The sequence below is a fragment of the Conger conger genome, chromosome 7 (genome assembly GCF_963514075.1).
Source record: "Conger conger chromosome 7, fConCon1.1, whole genome shotgun sequence".
NCBI classification, from domain to species: domain Eukaryota; kingdom Metazoa; phylum Chordata; class Actinopteri; order Anguilliformes; family Congridae; genus Conger; species Conger conger.
In genome coordinates, this window is record NC_083766.1 from 14600533 (window position 1) to 14624101 (window position 23569).

Below are 23569 nucleotides of genomic sequence, written 5' to 3' on the forward strand. Positions count from 1 at the left end.
GCATTGCAAACAGTAGCATGCATTACAGTCTAATCAAATAAAAACTGAGATGGAATGAACATTTAAAAAAAAGGAATAATATTTGAAGTTAGATTCAGTTTCCTTTGAAACGTAGGTCCAAGATATTGCCAGAAATAATACAGTGAATAAAGAGGTTGATTATTCAGCCAACTAGTTGTGTTAAAATATATTTATATTTAGCTAGAATAGTTATTAATCAAATGTGTATTTTCCATTCTGGCTTAAGGACACCTACTATAGAGGATTCACTGCATAGTATATTATATTGTAAGCCACAGACGAGAGAAATGCTCTTGAGTAGTATACATAGATATCTTTACAAAAAATGTCCCTTTAAATCTGTAAAGCTGTACAGTACCTTCAGGTAATTCACAGTAACATTCCATATTGCAATATGTTATCACAAATCTTAAATATATAAAATAATATTAAGCCATGCATCATCTAAATGCAGCAGAATGTGTTTATGTGGGGTTGTTGCTTTACAGTTGACCATAGCGACGAGGCTCTGAACGGTAGCAAGTCTGAGGGAATGGAATCGGAGAGTGCGCCGCAAACCAGCCCTGTTCCACTACAACGGACCAAGCTAACCAATTACGGCCCGCGGCTCTCTGCCAGGGATACTGCTCCGAAGCAGGCGCTGATGCCAAAGCCATCCAGCCGGCTGGAGAGACACTCAGACTCCGATGTCGCCAAACTGGTTGCTCGGTTACTGGATGGTGGCCAGAGGGCAGACACCTCCGCAACCAATGGAGATACGAGTGTCAGCGTGAACAGAGCTTCATCCTTCCAGAGCAGGAAACCTCCTCCTCGTGGCTTTGTTGTTGTCAAAGATGGTAACTAAGACCCCTGTGTGTCACTGTCTGGCTTTGTGTGTGATTGAGGTTGACATTCTAACAGAATCATATAAATGCTGTCAATTAATGCAATACAGAAATGTATTATATATCTACCTTAATACCCATTTCCTGTATGATTTTGAAAATATGTTTGTAGCTAACACCTTTAAACATAGTGTATATGTAGTATAAAATATTGTATGCAAATATCACTGATTTGGCCTGTGTTTTTCAATGACTAGATTTTAGAACCTGTGACTGAATCCTCTGACAGCAGGAGGCTGCTCTAGTCTGTCAAAACCATCTATTTAGCAATCATTAATAATGTTCTTTTCCAAAATACAAATCGCATACAACACATTAATCATCTCAGTTTAATTTACTGATTGTTCATTTCACAGAATTCCATGAAACGACACAAAAATCCATGTCCTTTCCCTACAAAGTTCCTATGTTCCTGTCCCTCTTAATGTTATTCATGATTTCAATTAAATATTTTTTGCATAACTAATTTAATTTAATTACTAATATAGTGTAAGGGTATTCACTAGAATTCATTGAATTATGTTTTGTTATTAAACTTTGTTAATTCAATAAAGCACTTTAGATGCCATTGTTTCTTCCAGTCCAATACCATAATTCTGTTATTTAAAATATTCAGTTAAAAAGATAATTTGCATCAAGTCCATTATGACTTGTCATATTTCTTCTTTATTCAAATCATCTCTTAACAACAGACAATTACCTTGTTATGCTTTCAGCTAGAGCTGCTATAGAACAATGTAGCATTTTTCACTTGAATTACTGCCTACAACTCTTACTCCATGCAGTGCCTGAATTATCAAATGCACTTTAAATTAGCACCATTTTAAAATACAGTTATGAAAGTGCCAATGGGAGATTTGTTTTGTAACTCATTGAAAGACTTTTCTAGTTTTGTTTTTAGACTTTGTGTGTTACTTTCAGCACCTCTGATAAAGCTACAGTCAGGGTTTCATTAGCTTCCGATGGAGTCATTGATTTCCTTGCGATGCAGGAGACACTGAAGGCGCGATCAAAATGAAGTCCCCTGTGGAGAAACATGCCATCTGCAGGCCGCCAGTGAGACCCCCTGACCCCCCAACCCGGAGCCCAATGCCCATCAAACCCACAAATGCCGCCGGTGTGGAGGAGAACCGAGCCTCATAGTGAGTAAACCCATAGGAAAACATCACAACATCACAATTGGCCAAACGACCAAATAATGCTCTTTGCCATGACTTTAGTTGTTTCAGTATCCACACTTGCTTTGTTTTATTATCCTTAGACAAGGCTGTCATGATTTAAAACTGAATTGCACCATGCTACATTTGAGAACCTGGACAAGGATGTGTAGTATGGTTTAGTCAACAATCTGTTTTTTTCTGTATTAGGATGTACCGTAGATGCTTTTGCCTGAACATTGTGTTAGTATCAATTGGGCATGAAAGTGCTTGTATTTCAATCACAGATATACACAGAAATATTTCTTTTGACAGGTAAAACCTTCATGATTTGTCTCTTGAAATATTTCCAATCCATTTAATGTACATTAGATCTTTTTAAAATCAAGCACAGGTACCTTGAGCTAATGGAAATGGCTTGTTGGAATGTCTATTACTTCCTGTCTGGACTTGCTCTATGATTTAGCCTCCTGGGAGCTCACTAGGCCAAGGAAATCAGAAGATGTTCCATTAATAGTACTTTGTCTTTGTTGCAGAGATAGCCAGAGAAACCTTGAGCCAAGGTGAATCTTTTGGCTGCATGTGTGTTTGGGTGTGTGATTGTAAGGGATAAGAAAAAAGAGAGATAGACGGAGAGATGAGCTAGCCAATTATACATATTTAAAGCACTTTGATGTGGACATTTCAAGCCAAAATGATTGGGATGGTCCTGTGTTTTTTTGCATTAATTCCTTTTTATGGTGCAATTGGTAACAGGATGTAACAATTGAAAGCGTTAACTCACGGTTCTATCTGTATAACCTATTCTAAGATGCCATTGCTTTAGCGACAACAGTTTGTTATTTTGTAAAACAAGCGCGGGGGGACCTTGCCTTCTCTGCGTATTGAATATCCATATACCATACAAAATAAGGTACAGTAGGGCAAAAAAATATTTAGTCAGCCACCAATTGTGCAAGTTCTCCCACTTAAAAAGATGAGAGGCCTGTAATCATAGGTATACCTCAACTATGAGAGACAAAATGAGAAAAAAAAAAAAAAATCCAGAAAATCACATTGTCTGATTTTTAAAGAATTTATTTGCAAATTATGGTGGAAAATAAGTATTTGGTCAATAACAAAAGTTCATCTCAATACTTTGTTATATACCCTTTGTTGGCAATGACAGAGGTCAAACGTTTTCTGTAAGTCTTCACAAGGTTTTCACACACTGTTGCTGGTATTTTGGCCCATTCCTCCATGCAGATCTCCTCTAGAGCAGTGATGTTTTGGGGCTGTCGCTGGGCAACACGGACTTTCAACTCCCTCCAAAGACTTTCTATGGGGTTGAGATCTGGAGACTGGCTAGGCCACTCCAGGACCTTGAAATGCTTCTTACAAAGCCACTCCTTCGTGGCCCGGGAGGTGTGTTTGGGATCATTGTCATGCTGAAAGACCCAGCCACGTTTCATCTTCAATACCCTTGCTGATGGAAGGAGGTTTTCACTCAAAATCTCACGATACATGGCCCCATTCATTCTTTCCTTTACACGGATCAGTCCTCCTGGTCCCTTTGCAGAAAAACATCCCCAAAGCATGATGTTTCCACCCCCATGCTTCACAGTAGGTATGGTGTTCTTTGGATGCAACTCAGCATTCTTTCTCCTCCAAACACGACAAGTTGAGTTTTTACCAAAAAGTTCTATTTTGGTTTCATCTGACCATATGACATTCTCCCAATCCTCTTCTGGATCATCCAAATGCTCTCTAGCAAAATTCAGATGGGCCTGGACATGTACTGGCTTAAGCAGAGGGACACGTCTGGCACTGCAGGATTTGAGTCCCTGGTGGCATAGTGTGTTACTGATGGTAGCCTTTGTCACTTTGGTCCCAGCTCTCTGCAGGTCATTCACTAGGTCCCCCCGTGAGGTTCTGGGATTTTTGCCCCACTGTAATGTCAGTGTCCTTTTCACACCAAAATCCAGCGCACCAAATGCATAATAGTTTCTAATTCAAAAGAATTCTAGGATGAGCCCAAGTACGAGCTTATCTGACCAGTATTGGTAATCCAGTTCCACAGTAAAGGCATGATCCCCATCCATGAGCAAAAAATACAGGATAACTTCAGCTCCGCCTAGAACAGGCTAGTGGTACGGCATTGAAGTAACAAATGAGACGCATTTTAGCTAATGACATTACTTTTCCAACAATCTATAGGTTGTTACATTACATTACATTACATGGCATTTAGGAGATGCTCTTATCCAGAGCGACGTACAACGAAGTGCAAATCAAACAAGTATAAGTGCGAAGAGGTTGTGAGGCTTGCAGACCTTTTTTTGCATACATAACGAAACCGTAGCATTTTCAATCCAGATGCTGAGACTGTTACGCTTTGGCAAACAGTTCTTGAGGTTTTATGGGCAAAAAGGTTGACATTTCACAACAAATTTATTTTCTGATGCCTATGTCTAAATAGAGGGCTTCCTTTAGAGGACTTCTCCAAGGAATCTCTCATCTCTCTAACCTCTCGAGTATTCTCGAGTGAATATTTCTGAGGAAGACCATGAAAACACCTTTGCCTCCAATTTAGAGGGCATTCTCATTCACGTGAGCCCATTTTTTATCAGTGAGCATCAAAATATATTCTCAAAATATTTTCTTATTATTCGGTATGCTTGTAAATAAGGAACAAGCCTGCTTTTGAGTAATAAATGGCATATGAAATTGTGGAATGTTTTTGACTTGTTCATGGAGGTTTCATATTTGAGAAAAACTTCAGTCAATGGACCTCAATCAACATATTCGTATGCAATATGTTATTATTATTGTGATAATTGTACTTAATGCAATCCTCTTGACCTGTTGCAGTCTGAGGAAAGCACAAGGAGAAGGAGAGGTTGGCTGAGGGTGACAGGTGGGGCGAAGTGCGAACACTTTTTTTCTGGATAAAAAGTGTTGTATACTCTAGTCCGCAAAGTACAGTATTTTTTACATCATAAGAACTGTAATATAATGTGTCCTTTTGGAGTCTCCAAATGTGCTTTTTGAAAAAGTGCCCAGACATAGTGTAGAAAGAACAATGCAACATGCTAATTTTTGGAGATATTGTCATCAAAGGTGATTTGTCCAGTGTTTTGACTGTGGTTTTCAGAAAAAAACCATAGGTTACTCGATAGAAATATTAAAACATGTTATGAAATGCATTGAAATAAATGTATATAGTTTTCCCACATAACCCAACATAAAATACCGTATAGATCATTATCTGTCTGGATTATTATATGCAGTCTTCATTTTTATTAAAGGTGCCAATAATTGTGGAGCCCACTGTATGCACACCTGTAGAGTGTTTTTGTTTTGGGTTTTTCAGGCTACTTTTAGTCCCCTGGCCTCTGTCCATCGCAGCACATGTTGGATTTGTCCCTTGTCATCATCCCATCTAATTGTGTTTGAAGTAGGTGGTTGACCTTGCGTTCTGTCAGGTTAGATATTTTTGTAATACGGCCCCACTCTAAGGACAATAATTCTCAACCTCGGTTGCCACAATGAAGGCTTTGTTTTTTTCACAGCTTTAAATGTGTATCATTTTACTGAACAAGCAGCACTTGTGAGCTCACACTGTCCCAGTGAAATTTGACAACTGGCCCAAAACTAGCATGGTTTTTTTTTTTTTTTTTTTTTGGTGTTTGGTGGACAGGTAGCATGAGAAAAAAAAGATACATTTTTATGACTGGTACTGGATATTTCAAAAGATGTTAATGAGGTTATTGTTGCCATGTTCATTACCTCAGTATAAATTAGCAAAACAAACTGCTATTGTTGTATCAGAAATGCTGAAACCACAGTACTTCAATAAACTGTACTGTAATCAACGTAAACTGTTTGCCGTAGTAAATTGACAGTTCTGCTGAAGAAGAAAATGTAAGAATGGATGAAAATTTCCTCATTAGTGCTCCATTCTATTTCTTCTGAAACAAGAAAAATAAGTTTTGTGTTGGATGAGCCACATAAGAAAGCAAATAAGATGAGGTAATGGCCACACTCAAAGAGCACTTCTTTCATCTAAACTACTCTACAGTAAGGAAACTCTCATATTACCTTTCAGTCAGCTCCAGATACACACAGATTGTATCTGTCCTGCCAGAACTGTCTTTCTGCAGATTATGGGGGGAACATCAAGTGCATTTTCCCCTGAACAGAGTGCTCTACAGAAAGTTTTATGTTAAATTTACAGTCACTTCATTAAATGTTCTCCCTCCATGCTGGGGGAGTCAACTGGACAAACTGAACTCTGAGGTAGGCCAATAAATCCAAGGTAACCTATACTTTGTCTGAAGCCATGTAATTGGTTATTGTAGGACCAAAAACTATTACAACAGAGTTTGGCTAGAAGTAAACCTCTGGTATCACCTATGGTCTGAAGAACTTTCATATTTTCTGTGTCCACAGTGTCGCTTCCAAAGCAAAGTTTTTCGAGAATGCTTCGAGGTAAATCGGAAGGTAAGATATGTTTTCTCATTTTTGAAACCGCACCAAATCATAAGGGCTGGTAAATATGGAGAGTTGCAAAACTAAATACTAAACGATGGGCTTACGTGGCTACAGAAGAAAAAATGCCGGTCCTTAAATGGGGAGAATTCTGTTATTGGTATTTGTACTGTAACAAAGTAATGCGGAACGAATTGAAATCATTGCTACTGATATGTAAACACAGCAGCTGATGCACTGAATGCCCTGCAGCAGGTGGGAGGCATACATTTTTCTTGTAATTTGATTTCCAAGCTGAACTCAGGACCATGGAAGAGAGAGGCCTATCTGTAGTGGGTTGCCTGTCTTGTCGGTTATTTCCTAGAAAGAAGTGCAGATGTGGACCAGCGCAATCTGAGATAGATCTCTAGAATGGCATTGAAAAAAAAAAGTTTTCCCCCCTGTCCTTGTGAAGCAGTGCACATGTCTCTAACTTGAGGCCACTACTAAAGCCAGAGACCTTTTCCTGTTGCTCTGTGATGGATGCATAGATGGCTTATGATGTTTCTTGAGGACAACGTGGCTTAGGAATTTTCTTTTTGTACATGAAATCATAAGGACTTAGCTCCTACTTAGCTGTTTTTTTTTCAGTCTGTACTTCATTAGTGTTTGGAGAAAAATGAAACATGATTACAGCTTTCATGAACTTGGACTCCTGCCAAAGCAAATTAAAGGTCAGGAGAAGACACGCTTCATGCCACCTTCACTACAGAGTGGTTTTAAAATAGATGACAGATGTGGTGTATGTGGTATATCAGTGAAGTAATTATTATCTATTGTTACAGGTGACACTTCATGTTCAGGAATTTAATATAGTGAAGGAATGTACAGTGCTCCCCAAAAGTATGGTGATGGTGGAGTGGAATTTGTTATTTTTGCTATGTACTTAAAGCTTTTGGATTTGAGACAAAATGATAAAAATGAGATCAAAGTACAGACAATATGCTTTTATTTCATTAATGTACTGTACATGCGAATATGTTTGACAATTTTACCATTTTACAGCTGGGCAAAATTAAGTTAAAGGATGAACTTAAAAGTAAATTAAAGTTATAGTCTAATATTTGGTTGCATCTTAAATTAAATAACTGCATAAAGTCTATGACGCGTTGACATCGCCAAAGGTTTTGCATATTCTTTGAAAATGCCTTTTCACGCCTTCACTGTCACCACTTTCAGTTGATCTTTATTTTGGGAGGCTGGGAGATGTTCTGGCTTCAGTCTTCAGCAAGTGAAATGCATGCTCGATTGGATTTCAATCAGATGCCAGACATCATGATGTCTAAAATGAGCACCCAACCACCTGCCAAATGTGGGTAGACTACTGTATGTCAGGGTTGGGTGAGTGGGATCAATTTACCAAACGCATTGTCATGTAAAAATCTAGCTGCTGAAAAAAATCCCAGAGACACGCATGGAAATTCACATGATTACAGAAATCACAAGCATCACTTCAGAATATGAGGCTTCAGCTACCACAAATCCTTACATTCACTAGGATACTCCGATTTCTGTGATCTGCTTTCTTTTCTGTGGTCTGTGGTCCTATCTGTATAGTGCAGTCACTGAATATTAACCATTGTGTTTTTGTGAAAATCATTGCCTGCTCTCGAGAAAGATGTGGCGACTCATTACTGAGGTGAGGAAGACAAATGATAGTGTAGACAGTGAACAAAGTGAGGTTAAAAAAAAGAAACTGTTTTAATGAGCAGTGGAAGCTTTATGATTTTGTTTCTTATTTTGAGCTCCTGATACCCTTTCCTGACCCTGTCAGTGCTTGAATTAGGTTTTTTTTCCATGTGCGTAAAGTTGTGTCATATTCCATAGTGCCACCTGTTAGTGGATCTAGGTGGATTTTAGGCTGCTACTACTACTAAAAAAGGTAAGGTCTTATTGCACTGCTTCAGAGATTAGAATGTTGACAATATCTGACACATTCTGATACATTATTTAGAATTCTGAGCATATGCTCTGATTTACAAATTGTAAAGCTGGAGATTAGGTTACCAACACATAGATTAAACAACACGTTAAACAACTTTTTCGATCCATCGGTATATTTCTGTAAATTTTAACAGCTGCAAAGGAACCTGCCTTTTCAATGTTATCTTGGCTCAAAAATGGGTTCCAGACTGGGATTTTAGCTCATTGGAGTACAGATATTGTGAAATACTTGGATATGCCCTGTCTATTTTGGTCCTGAACTAAGATACCTTAAACTAAATTATTTAAGCATAATTATTTTGGTACATGTGAATTGGGGGTTGGGTTGTCATGAGCAGGTTACATTCCAAGGAAAAGAACTGTTAAAATTGCATAAAACATTAAGACTTTTTTGCACAAAAATAACTCCATGTAAACACAAGACCAGTCATTCTGTAGGTAATTCAGAAATACACATGAATTTATGACTGCATATTTTATTACATTTGAATTAGACCTCAAAATTCTAGATTTAGACAATTTAGACAATTTAGACGATTTAGTCCGTATACTTAACATGGGGAGACACAATGCTAATTTAAAGTTCTCTCATTGAATAGACATGAGAATCATGTTCAGCAGCTAGTCTACGGGACTGTCTAAAGTTGCAAGTAAGCACTCAATTTCTGAAAATGGAATACAGTAAATAATTTGATACAGTAAGTGAGGGCGTTCAAAAGAGACCAGGTAGGTCAACGTACGTAAACGGAACAGTGCAACGTTAGCTAACGTTAGCTAACTAGCTAGTCAGCTAATAACAGGTTTGTCTGTTGAATAATAAATGAACTGTAGCTCCTGCTCAATGTAACCACTAGCTCTAACGTTAGCTAACTGTTATAATGACTGTAACAGTTGTCAGAGATCTATTCAGATACCTGGATGGAGAGCAGGCTGATGTTACTGTTAGGGCCATTTCATTTCCTGTCCTTTGAGGCTTTCAGAATTTTTCACTCAGAACTCAATGTCATACAGTATATATATATATATATATATATGATAGAACCTTAGAGAGATAGCCTTTTAACTTCTTGAATAGGGGTCATTTAGCACTCTGAAATGTTTGCAAACTTGAAAGTCAAAACAATATATAATATTGATGAGTAGGAGGTTCTCCTCAGCTTAAATACTGCTATTGCTGTTCATAAATGTTACATTTATCTGTAAATGTGTCAAATACACTTTTGTTGTACATGAGTAGATACCTTTGTTTTAGTTTCATTTCCGCTATAAAAGGAGGTGTATTTACATTTTTATTACAATACATGCCCTGTTCAGCTCTGATGTGCGTCTCTTTTTATTGAAACTACCGTACCCAATATGTAACATCATGTAATCATCTATAAATACTGCATACATCATAACTTGCCCAGTTTAAACCTTAACTCTAAAGGTATAGAGTGCTGAGTTGGATCCTGAATCCTCAAAGTCAACAGTCCCTCCGTTTCAGCCACAAGTCTTGCACTTTGCCTTATAATATATGGGGGGTGAAATGTGCCAATGAACAACAAACACCTAAGTTCACAACATGGAGCTGAGTGATTAATAATCATTGAAAGGTCAGCTGGTGGTACAGCTCTACTGATGTTTTCTGAGCTTTGTTTTCAAACTCAAGCAGCTGTTATCCAAGCCATTTTGTTGTAAATGCCCAGACCAATAAGTATGCAACCGTCCATCAGCTGGGATTTTTCAGACCAATATTGCGATTTGGTTTGTGAAGTCCCTTCCCTTTTGTATTCACAGTGCATAAGATAAAAATAATTATATGGTAGACCATGAGTTTATATGATGTCAGGGTGATGTTAGGGTGAAATGCTAGCTACAGAAAATGAAGGAACATAAATAGGGATTGGTGTTTAGGAGCAGATGGTTGTGATAATTAGGGGCACTGTGCCAGTGATTAGGACTCGTGAGAGTGTGAGATGTGCGACTAAATAAATGACACTAAATTTATCTTGCGTTCTTTGCAGATTATTTTTTAGTAACAGCAAGTTATTTTCTTACTTTAGAAGGAACATATTTCCCATGTCCCTATGGTGACTTCACTTAATTCAAAACAGACAGGAGATCAGCACTTATTGCTGACTTTTAAACGCATGGCTACGCCAAATCAAATCATTGTTTTTAAAAAGTGATACAACCTGAGAGTACTCTTACACTCTTGTGAACATACTGACCTACCATTGTAAATATTTAAACTGCATTGGCAACACTCCTGCCTTATTGGCAGAACTTTATTGAGAAACTTCTACATTTAAGTTGTTTTTCTCCATTTTATTTGAAAAAATCTTTCTCACAAAATGGCTTCATCAATTGCTGTACACAAAAATGTCCCATTATATTATATTAAGTACTAAATGGGTCTCTGATGTACAGTATACAGTAGAGTATACTGTATAGTGTCCCCTGTATTATACAGCAGCAAATACATTAACGCAAATATCAAATTATCCATTCATGTGGCAGCAACTCAATGCATAAAGTGAAAACTTGTTTTAAAAACTGAAATCTCTCATTTACATAAGTATTCAGACCCTTTGCTGTGGTACTCCAAATTGTGGTCTGGTGCATTCTGTTTTATTTAATTATCGTTCAGATGTGTATAGTACTTGATTGGAGTCCACCTGTGACAAATTGAATTGATTGGACATAGTTTAGAAAGGCACTCACACCTGGGTGTATAAGGCCCCAAACTTCATACTGCTTGTCAGGACAAAAACCAAGCCATGAAGTCCAAAGAACTCTGTAGACCTCTGAAATAAAATTGTGGCAAGGCATAGATCAGGGCAAGGTTATGAAACCATTTGTAAAGCCTTTGCTCCCAGGGGCACAGTGGCCTCACTAATTGTGAAATGGAATATGTTTGAAACCAGACTTATTTTCATAGACATATGATATTACCCGCCTAGACGAGGGATCAACAGAACACAAAGATTCCATCTGGGTGCTATTAGGTGCACTAGGAAAGGTAGTTTTATTGGAAACTACTTAATAAGTAGTAATTAAAAACATTTTTTCCATTCTTTCATAGGGGCGACATGGCTCAGGCAGTAAGAGCAGTCGTCTGGCAGTCGAAGGCTGTGTCAAAGTGTCCCTGGGCAAGACACCTAACCCCCAGGCGCTATATAAAGCCAACCATTTACCATTTATAATGCCATGACGAGTACATAATTGAAAGGAGATATCTAGTAGAGATGGTTGAAAATGATGGTTTGCACACAGAGGAGCAAGGAGATAATTCCCATGGCAAAATGCTGTCTTATTGTAGTCCATATTTTAAGGGACTGTTTTACAATAGGATTAGTTTTAGCAAATTCCGATGGCATAGTAAGGGAAGAGAATAACAGTGTAACAGTTCAGGGGAGGTAGGATGACATGAGGCCTGCTCAATTTGCAACCAGGCAGTCTCATACCTCCGATCTGTTTTGGACTTTGTAAAATGGCCCTTCCACCAATTCTAGGGGGTTTCTTATTCCAAATAAAGCGGATGATTTCTCTATCTAGTTGTCTAAAAAAAGACTGATTAATGACAATGGGGATGGGCATTGAAAACAAAATACATATTTCGAGAGAATATAAATTTTTACAGCATTAACTGTCCCTACCTGGGATAAAGGGAGATTGGAGTACCGAACAAAATCAGTGATTACGCGTTCAAATAGAGGTTTTAAGTTCAACTTAAACGAGTCAAAGATAGACCTAGTCACGACCATGCCCAAGTGTCTGAAGGTCTTGTCAACCAGCTTGAATGGAAATTGGGCGTACGATAGATTCTGGGCTACTTTGTTGATGGGGAACAGTCCACTCTTAGATAAGTTAAGCTTTTACCCAGAAACCCTATCAAATATCCTCAGCACAGACATGATACTTGGAATTGATTCAGTTGGATCTCTCACATATAAAAGTAGGTTGTCTGCATATAAAGAGACTTTGTGCTTCCTCTTTCATCTAAATAACCCTGAGTGGGTTAGGGCAATGGCCAGGGACTCGATGGAAAGTGCAAATAGCAGAGGAGAGAGGGGGCACCCTTGTCTTGTGCCGCTGTAGAGAGAAATATCTTGACCTAAAGACATTGGTCTGAACAGAAGCCCAAGGTGTAAAGGAGACCGATCCAAGAAATGAGTTTCCCACCAAACCTGAACCTCTCCAAGGCAGAAAGAAAGAAAATCCCACTCAACCTGGTCAAACGCTTTTTCAGCATCTTGGCATTGGGGGTTTGGATTAAGAGAGTAAATAATATTGATAATTCTGCAAAGGTTTGAAAATATAAGTCTATTCTTAATGAAGCCAGTTTTTATAGATGGGTGGCCAGTGATTTAGCTAATAATTTAGTGTATACATTGCAAAGGTCTTTATCCTGCTTAAGCAAAAGAGAGATGCAGGCCCGGTAAAAGGTTGGGGGTATTGGCATTAAATGATTTGTTAAAAACATCAAGCAGTCGAGGGGAAATCAACACTGAATAAGCTTTATAGAACTCAAAACCGGTACTGCAGCTTTATAACTTTGCATGCTCTTTGTCCTTATTGAGTGTAAATTGATGGGCAAAAATAGCAATTCTATCCATTTAAAATAAATCTACGACACAATAAAGTGTGCAAAAAGTGAAGGGGTCTGAATATTTTCTGAAGCTACTGTATACCACATGACATGAGTGTTGGACATGTCAAATTAGTCAACATTAACATTAACAAACATTGTTTAGTGTTTTATAATTGCAAATCTATATTGCCACTCCTCAATTTGGATGATCCTTTTTTCACGTGCTTCATAAGTTGGCAGTGTGACGGGCGGCACCCGGGCAGCGGGTAGCCTAATGGCTAAGGCACATGACTGGGACCCAGAATGTTGGTGGTTCAAGCACCGGTGTAGCTACAATTTCATTTTTTATTTTCTTGAACCTTTATTTAACCAGGTCGGTCTCATTGAGATTAAGAAATCTCTTTTCCAAGAGAGATCTGGCCAAGAAAAACAGCACAAAATTACAGATACGCTTAATTACATCATAATACGATAAGATTTGCACAGCTGTTGGGCCCTTGAGCAAGGCCATTAACCCTGCATTGCTCCAGGGGGATTGTCCCCTGCTTAGTCTAATCAACTGTAAGTCACTTAGAGCATGTTAATTCAAGGCTGTTTTCCTTTTGCAGTTAATTGACTACACCTTCAGCATCTGCTTCACTAAATGCAAAAGAAAAGGTATGTGGTGCTTTTACTTTGACTTAATAATTGTGTCTTTTTTTCACAGCCCATAAGGCATTCTATATGTTGCTTGTTGCTTGTACTAATGTTTGTGCTTTGGTTTGAGAATGACTTGTGTACTTGTTGAAATACATGCACATCTGAGTCTTCATAAAACATAATATACTAATAATAATATACTATATACAGCATTTAATCATAATATGCAAAAATTCTGACACACCTTGGTGCACTAGAGTTCAACTGTTGCCAAGCCAAAGTTCTAGTATACTGAGCATTTAGTCTCTTGTGTGTTGTCAATGAAAACAAATGATCTTTTCCTGTCCTTTCAGATGTTAAACCGAGGAACCCTACACCTGCCCTGGTCACCGCTGTACCTGTTACTGATATCTGAAAACCAGGAAAGGAAACGAGTATAATTGGGAATGCAGCTATGCAAAAAGTAAAATGTTCATATGAATTTATGTTCAAAAAGGCATGTGGTCAAAAGCATTAGTGTCAGAATCCAGTCCTGGATGAACGCAGTCTCTTTGCTGTATTTCAGCTCCAAATGTTCTGGAGGCATTAACTGGCATATTCCTGGCATATTCCTGAAAGGAACCATACATACCTGAAGGAACTGCTGCCTTCCAGAACTGAGGTTTGACACCTATGGGCTCCGTTCTTCCCTAATAAGAGTCTTTAGGTCAATCCTTTTTCAAAATAAGACCATATTCAACGTGTCTGTAAGTTTTGTACATATGGAATAAAGGCCCACAGCAAATGATAAAACATGAATGCTGTACATTAATTATTACTCAAATTTGATGGGTGGCGTGTTTTGCCTTTGCAAAGGGGTTCAGGATTTTGTGCAGTGTGGGAGCAGCCTCACTTGCAGTCTGTATGTTTTCCTCCTGATGTGCTATGGTGTTATATGTAGCCACAAAATTGCAGTGTTAATCTGAACCCAGTAAAGCAATGACATCAAACATGGGTTCCATACCTTTCTCTTCCAGAAAATGTTAGCTTTGCAGCTTTTTACATGTTTACTAAGCATTGAGTTGTCTAACATTGCAGACAGTTTTTTAAATGTAGTCACTGGACTTGAATGTATAACCTGTGTAGAGATTTTGTGTTCATGGTTGAATGTTTTCACTCGTTTATTAAATGTGAATAAGAAATGTGAAAAAAAAACAATTCTGTGGTTAGTTTAATTCATCATTTTTGGGAGATACAGATAAAAAGGTTTTCTTCATTCCTGAAAAAAAATATGGGAACATTTTATTTATTTTTTTACTGTTGCTGTCATTAATTTCTTTGAATAGTTTTAAATAACTATTTAATGGCATCATCAGTGAATTAAGATATCTTAATTATATTCAGAACTCAATCAGCCTGGCCAGTGTTGACCCCATGTTACCCTCTGATGTTCCCTCAGTCCACACTACATCAGATTCACTATGTTTTCTGGAAACAACATAGCCATTTATATCCTGTGTATGTATATGTATGTCCTTTCTAATTCTAAATGTAAACTCCAACTTTTTTCTGTATTAGCTTCTAATATAATGCATTTTCAAACCGCATAAGTGCATTTATTGTCTGTTTTTTTAATGTGTGAAATACCAGTGTGCAATATGTAGGTGGCAATACTGTTGTAAGGGTTCTTAACAACAAAGGCCCAGCTTGGAAAGCAATTCAGGTCTGTCCTCGCAGTGCTTTCCATTTGGAAAATAATATGATTTCTGCATTAGATGTACACATGTTTATATGTCACTGTATCCAGCATAACATTTGTAAGAAAAACGCAAAATACTTCACTGTTATTCTGAGACATCTGTAATGCTGCAGAATGCTTGTGCTGTTGTTTTGTCTGAAGCAGTTTCCTGAAGCAATTCCAATGAACTGGGCTTCTCACATGATGGAATGGTTTTATTTCTGGTGACCATTTTCCTGACCCGCTTTTAAAACCCCAGCTCATCTGTTATTACTCAGTCAGACTCTCTCGTGTGTCCATTAGTTTTAATTATCCAGATCAACATTCTATTTATATCCCTCTATTTAAAATATGTTATTCAAAGCTACTAAAAGTAAGATAATGCGTGCCTGATGCAAACTACTTGTTTCACTAGATATGAAAATGTAACATATGGATGAGGTAGACTAAACTTATCTCAGGTAGTGTACACCAAAAGCAAATGCAGCATGGCACAAACCAGGGCCTGGTGCAACACAAGTAACTGAAGTGCAGTTTTACATTTCTTGTTTGTCTGTCTTATCTATATAATCTAATGGTTATAACCAGCCACATGCTAATGTGGCAAAACTTAATGTATCTCAAAGAGTACATTTTTTAAATTGAGGAGAGGAGACTCCTATTGAGTAAATAAGTAAAGCTTTCAAAATAATAACCAATCTTTTCAGTTCTAAAACTAGCAATTAGCACTGACACACTGAATTAATCCGTTGCAGTATGCTGAAAAATGTCTGCCTCTACCAGAACCATCAAAAACCAAGAAACTGAAGAAACGCAACCAAAAAATAAAACAAAACCGAAAAACTACATCCACCCTTCCCCAGGACAAAAAGGAAATCCATTGCACTCAGTTCAAAGATCCTCCACCCTTCAGCCCAAAGCCTCATGGCTCCCTCTTTTGCCCCATAGATGTGCACCATAGACAGCTTGAGATAAACTATGCCTATGTAAATCACTGTAAGCACTGTTGCAGTTCATGTGGAGATCTCCATCTGGTTGCAACCATCTTCCCAGCAGCAGTCAGACTGAGCAAAACCCACACGCTCTTGAGATTTTTGTAAGTGAAGTTGAGAGAGCTCATTTAAGACCAGCACAAATGAGGCCAGAGACACAGTCATCTGCAACATGGTGGAGAGCTTATCTGCTACCAACTTCCAGAACGTGGCCATCCCAGGGTATTCCCAAATCATGTTCTAAAAGGTATGAATCACACCCCCAGAGCTTCCACAGAATTATAAACAGTATGCCCTGTGGATTGAATTTAAATTGATCTGTTGGTCAGGGTTTCTGGGGTACTGCATTACAGTGTCCCAAACCACCTCCCAGTGAAAATTCTGGTCCAGATCAGGGATATCCACCAATCCGAGTTCACGGCAGTTGGAAATATGTTTCCTCAAAGGTGTACAGTAACTATAGGGTTTGGTGACCAGCCCTCTTGTGCCCCAACATTGCATAATATTCTGAGCAGTGGATGCATTTTAATCAGAACATGTCAACATGCTTCACGACTGTCCTTAATTGCAAATGAACTTTGAAGTGAAATGCTGTAAATGAAACTGAATAGACAAATCCTCAAAATAATGCAGACCATTGTCTCCAAGTATGTGTGGATCCCCATCGTACCACTGCTGACATTGACCAAATTTAATGGCCTGCCTGCCAATCAACAACCCATTATTAGAAAGATTGGAGAACATGTTATGATTCTAGTTAGATGATACACCACACACTTCCTGATAATCCTTTCCATACGGCAATCAGCCGAGACACAATTGGACTAAAGCGATGTTTACATTGGCTGAAATGGGTACAGGAGAACAACGCCTTGTCCAGCTTTAATGGAAATACTAAATTCTTCTCTAATGCATGGCATGCAACCTGAACTGTGTTATTACATCAACTAGACAGATTATGCAATGTGAAGGCCCAGTAATAAGGCAAGGTGGTAAGAACAACATCAAACTGACAAAAGTGATCTGTGGAAGCACGTTCAATTGCATGATCTAAGATAACTAAGATCTGAGGATCGGCATCACAGCACAACTATCAAGGTCACGGGTGATTTTAGTCAGTTTTAGCAATAGTCTGCAGAGATGAAAACATCTCACTACCTAGATGTTTTTTCAGAGGCTCCAGGGATAGTACAAAGATAAGTGGACTTAAGGGGCCCTTGCCTGTGTTAAATAAGGGGTAGCAAATCTTACCCATCATCACCATTGCTGTTAGGTTTGCATTCAACATCATGACCATGCATATAAGCTGGTCCCAAGGCCCATAGCCTCCAAGACCAACCCCTGGTACCCCTCCAGGCAGTCAAACACCTCCGTGGCATCTAGCCTGAGTGCCAGGGCAGCTGAGAGGGCAGGAAGCACTATTAATGAACATGATTATTGACTGATCACAAACACCTGTGAAGCCATTTGTACCCTAAAATGGGGGGACTATGAAAAAAAGTGCAGCTTTTTTTTCTACATTGTGAAACCAAAAATTGCAGCATTGCAGCACTTTTCTTATTAGATTTTCCAGGAAGTTAACCATTTGTGATTTATCACAAATCTAAAATTATGGAGATTGGAGCAACTCTTATTTTTTGTGAGAATTTACAACAAAATGTAAAACATTCCCTGCCACCAGGAGTGGAACCTGGTGTGGTCTTCTGCTGTTATCCATCCACTTCAAGGTTTGATGTGTTGTGTGGTCAGAGATGCTTTTCTGCATGCCACTGTTGTAACGTGGTTATTTGAATTACTGTCGCCTTCTTTTCAGCTTGAACCAGTCTGACCATTCTCTTCTGACCACTCTCCCTGTGACATTATCCACTGTTGAAGTACAAATCTCATGTGAATCTAATTTTGTTTTCAAAAAGCCAAAATTGAAAAGGCTTGAGCGGTCCAAAACATTAAACTCATTATAAACAATGGCCATTAATATTCAACTCTGAAATGCATGCAGAACTTTAAGTTGGAGTAGTCATAACAAATTAAAACAGTTTGTCGATTATGGTTGAATATATACCATATCTTTTTGTAGCTGGAGTGTGAATCCCAATTTTGAAGCGCCATAATCCTGTGGTTTATTGAGGAACCTTTCACACTGTAGTTCATTATCAATTATTCCGTTTGCTGACATTTCAAGCTTATTTGGTGAGGTAATTTTAGAGTTCAATATAAAACAGTTATTACTTTGCATCAAATAAATCCTACCAGAACTGAGCACAATAATGAGAACAGGTAGAGTTATATTAGAAAAATGTTTTCTTTTACTCCTTTACAAACTTGTGTCTTTCAAGAATGAGACACTAATAATGAAAAGTAAACTATTTGAAAGTATATAAATAGTAGATTAATCTATGATATTCATTTTATCCCTGTGTATCTGAAAAAATAAAAGTGCTATAACCTTATTAAAAACTGTTTTAATTCTACTGTTGAAGTGCCCCTTCCATCCTCCAGGGATTACTTATCGGAGAAGTACTAAAGCATTTCCGGCACACTGGCATTTAATTGTTGTTGTTAATGATTTCTTAATCTTAACCCCATTGGAGTAGCCAATTTGTGTGCAAATGCTCATTATCCACCTGTGTCAGTTTGGGAGAGCACAAACATGGCCTGTCTTCTGAACAATGCATTGGCAAAGCTGCTGCTTGTTTAACCCTACAATCCACCGGATAAGCTTGCACAGAAATTGACAGAGGAGCACACTTCAAGTGTAGCCTATACAGGTAAACAAGGAGGCCACTGATATGTGATGAGAAGGGTCACCTGTTTGTCTCTCTTTGATTTCTCACATTGTACTGTGCCATTAAAAAGGATTTCCCCCCTTCCTCTAGTAGTGCAAATAGTTGTCACGCTGGTTTCAGATCTTTAGACAAAATGGAATATTAGACAAAGGTAAACTGAATAAAAACAAAACACATGTATTACATTTATTTCATGAAAAAAAGTTATCAAACATCCATATCATCTGTGTGAAAAAAGAATCGCCCCCTTAGTTACTGAATCAACTAAGCAACCAAAAATCTATCAAATCACATTCAGCTGAATGAACAAAACCAGTTTAACTATCGGAGTGCCTAATATTGAGCCTAACCATCAGAGTGAAATAGTCACCACAAAGTTTCTACAAGTACACTATGCCATGATCAAGGGAAATTAGCCCAAATGGGAAAAGGGAAAGTATCTCCAAATGGAGAACACTTGGAACAGTGGTGAAGCTTCCATGGCCAGCCTGCCAAAATGTATCCAAGGGCGTGGTGACAACTCATCGAGGAAGTCACAAACAATCCCAGAAGAACATCTAATGAACTGCAGGCCTCCCTAGCCTAGTGTCATAGTGTGGGGATGCTTTGCTGCCTTGGGAACTGGATAACTTACCATTATTGAAGGAACTCTGTAGCAGAAGAGTCTTAATGAGAATGTTTGATCATCTGTAAGTGAGCTGAAGTGCACTGGGTTATGCAGCAAGATCCAAAAGTCCATCTGAATGACTGAAAATAAACAGAATTCAAGTTTTGGAGTGGCCTGACCTGAACCCAATAGAACTTCCGTATAGGAGGAGGAGACAAATGTAGGAAAGGAGGATACATTTTTGTATTGGGATGCACCCCTAATATTGGAGGTGATGAGTGAAACGTCTTTTCACATTTCTGGGACACATCATCGTGCTCACGCCCACAGAGATTGTAAGACCATCCCACTGAATCTGACATGATCCAAACTTTAGAAAGATAGCAGAGAACTTGAATTTCCCCAATTATGCAATAATACTGTGTGGTTCAGTAGGTTATAACACATAGCAGACATCTGACCCAAAAGTTAGATTGCCTACAATGTCAGTTAGTTTTTGTGCAATTTAAGACAGGGAAGCAGGCTAATTTACTGAAATGGGTTGATCACGTTTAAAATCTGTGACTGGCTAAAGGAGTATTTGTAGGCTCAGCAGAAAATAATGCTTGTGATAGAACTATTTCATGAATAGTTACCATGAAACTCTGATGACAGAGAAGCAGATAAGGTACCGTGTTCACTCATCTCCTCCCCTTGTTTTCTCCACATACTTATGGGTAGGGGCAGAGTGCTAGAGGGGGAGTAGAGGAAAAGAGATGAGGAGTAAAAAGTAACTGAATGCACCCTCAGTTTGATTGCTTACTACTGTGGACATGGAGTATTTTTAAATGGGCATGATACTGCAAGTTGTGTTCGAAGCAGTGGGAAATCCCCATAAGAAAAATGAGAACAGTTACAGTAGTGTGCAAAAACCTTGGCACACCTCGCCAAAAAGCCTTTTACATATGAATATCTAAGTGAACAGAAGTAAACCTGATCTCTAAATGGCACAACGTTAAACAATCCAAAGGTTGGAAACCCTGTCAGTTAGTACTTTGTAACTCATGCTTGGGCAACTATGACAGCTTGGAAATGCTTCCTGTACACAGCTAAGAGTCTTTCAATTGTTGCTTTTGGAATTTTTCCCCATTGTACCTGGCAGAACACCTCTAGCTCAGAAATATTCTTCTGCCTCCTTGCATCTATGGCTTGTTTGAGATCTCTCCACAAATTTTCAATAATATTCAAGCCTGGAGACTATGGTGGCCATTCCAAAACCTTCATCTGTCTTGTACGTAAGGTATGCTTTGGATTTTCTGGAACAGGCAGTGCAGTTGGATACTTTAGAAGGCATGGAGTAACTTCAGAATAAAACATTCACCTGGTATCAGGGTTTCTCAACTCATTTTCCAGGCAGTACCTTTGTTTTTGGCTCACGTGCAGATTGCTGCCTTGGTTAATTGGTATCCAGGTGCAGTCTAATTACCAAACCAATTATCCATTATTGGTAGGTGGGCTCTACTCTATTTAAGGCTCATTGTCCCTCTGTTCTGTGCTTGAGTGTTGCATTTAGCTTGAGACACCAAACCAGTTAGAGGTCGCCTAAAATACTGAATTTCTTTTTTTTTTTTAAAGGTGTGTTGCCCTGTATTCGGGTAGCCGTATCAGTTTTCTTGAATACTCTCACCCGCTTTGTAAGGAGCTAGATTTAGATATTTACTTGGGGTTATCTTCAGTCAACTGGAAGAACCCTGCTCCAGTGATTCTGTAGATACTCTTCCGTGTTCAGGAGTACCTCTTAAGTCCAAATAATCTCTTTTCTCCCAGGTTTTCAGTACTGTTTTAGTTTGCGCTTTGTGGGAAGTTTTCCGTCCTGTTTTCCCTTTCTCCTCTAGTGGTTCCCTTAGATTATATTAGTGGTTATCACATGTCCTGTGGGGAAAATTGTGAGTCTAAAAAATTGCCCGTAGGTATGAGTGTGTGAGTGAATGGTGTGTGTGCCCTGCGATGGACTGGCGACCTGTCCAGGGTGTATTCCTGCCTTTCGCCCAATGTATGCTGGGATAGGCTCCAGCCCCCCTGCGACCCTGTTCAGGATAAGCAGGTTAGGATAATGAATGGATGAATGAATGAATAATCTTAAAGGGTTCCCCAACAAATAATAATAACAGAAAAAATGAAGAAGAAAAGCTTTACATTTTGCAGAAAGGACTCATGTTTAACCCTGTACCATTTGCTTGTTTTGCTTTTGATCACATACAGATTCATTCTAATAGACATTTAAACCAGGAGTGCCCAGACTATTTGCACCCCACTGTATATAACATATAACTTTCACAGAAAAAATATATTTCTGATTCAACAAATTATCTAATTGTGGTCTTCAAAAAAGACTTTCAATAAAATTGGGTTGATAGGTTCAAACAAAAACCTGCAGCCACACTGTCCCACACTGGCCCAAGGTCAGACCCCCCTGCTTTATGTGAATGCTTTTTCATTTTACTACTGCAGTGATACTCAGTCCTGGTCCAGGAGAACAGTCTCAGAGTTTTTTGTTTTTTTTCTTAGATCACTGACCAGTTCAGACTCAAAAAACAAAGTCACCTCAGGTAACTGTGCAATCAATTGTATTAACTGACCAGTTTAAAAAAAAAAAAAAAAAGCCTTATCGCCACTAGAAACACATAAAATATCACAGAAAAAAGCCATGACATGACATTGCCTGCAATTATCTTATGAAACTTGAGGATAGTTTCTGAAAATGACTGTTTGTGACTGACTGTTGGTTTACAACATGAACACCCAATGTTCAGTACCAGAGAACTGCAACACAAAGCTGTACATTACAATCTCTGTTATAACCCCATCTTATATTTTCTTGGGATAGTGTGTTTACTATTTAATTATTGCTTCCCAATTCTCATCTTGACAATTGTGTGTAACTTCAATGTGCAGTTATGTTACGAAATGTTACAAATGTGATGTATGTATGCACCTCAGATAATGTACGTAGGTATGCACCTCAAAAATCTCAGGAGCTTTTATAGTAGGATAAAAGATTATTTCAAGATGTCAGTGTTCTTGACAGCAAAGTAAGAAGAGGCTGAAGTCACAGAGGTTGCGAAGTTGAGAGCTTAATGTGGGATTGTTGTGTTAAAGCAGAGCTGAATACCATTTCTGTTGCAAATGTGACAGGACTATTGAAGCTAACTCATGATCACATTCAAAAACCATATAGAACATTGACTTTACAAAACAATTTACAAATATTACAAGGATAGAGATGTCTAAAAGGTAGATTATGTATAAAGGAGTAAAATTACAGCCTACAGTTTAAATTCTGCAATTTGTTCATATCTGAAAATGTATGCCTGTTCCAGATGTTTTCTATGGAAAACAAGTCTTGCTGTTTTTCTATATCAGGAATGCTCCAAATAGTTCAGCCTTCAGCACAAAAATAGAAGTTGTTGGCAAGAATGCAGGTATGATTGTATGAATTTCTGGAATATTCCAGGGGCATGTGTGGAACAACTCATTTATTAAAATTACTAACTTTATTAGCAAATTATTAATTTATTAACTTTTTCACTGTTTGTATCAATTGCCAACTTGACATATAATGGCTATTCCACTGCCACTAATAACAACCGAGATTCTGGGCAGGATTGGTGGCAGTGGTGTATATACAATGACATATTGATAGTGATCATTAGCTAACGCTAACTACCCACCATTTAGCTTACAAAATGTTACGCAAA

The 23569-nt window shown here is 38.3% G+C and overlaps 1 protein-coding gene across 1 annotated transcript in view; it reads left to right on the top strand.

The window, feature by feature from the left end:
• Positions 1–15652, top strand: part of ophn1 (oligophrenin 1) — a 49359-nt gene extending 33707 nt beyond the window's left edge. Inside the window, exons 20-24 of the mRNA XM_061248707.1 lie at positions 510–857; positions 1897–2047; positions 6494–6544; positions 13700–13748; positions 14084–15652. Coding sequence (XP_061104691.1) covers positions 510–857; positions 1897–2047; positions 6494–6536 — 542 coding nt within the window. The 3' untranslated portion in view covers positions 6537–6544; positions 13700–13748; positions 14084–15652. The remainder of the gene's footprint in view (positions 1–509; positions 858–1896; positions 2048–6493; positions 6545–13699; positions 13749–14083) is intronic.
• Positions 15653–23569: the final 7917 nt, after the last annotated feature.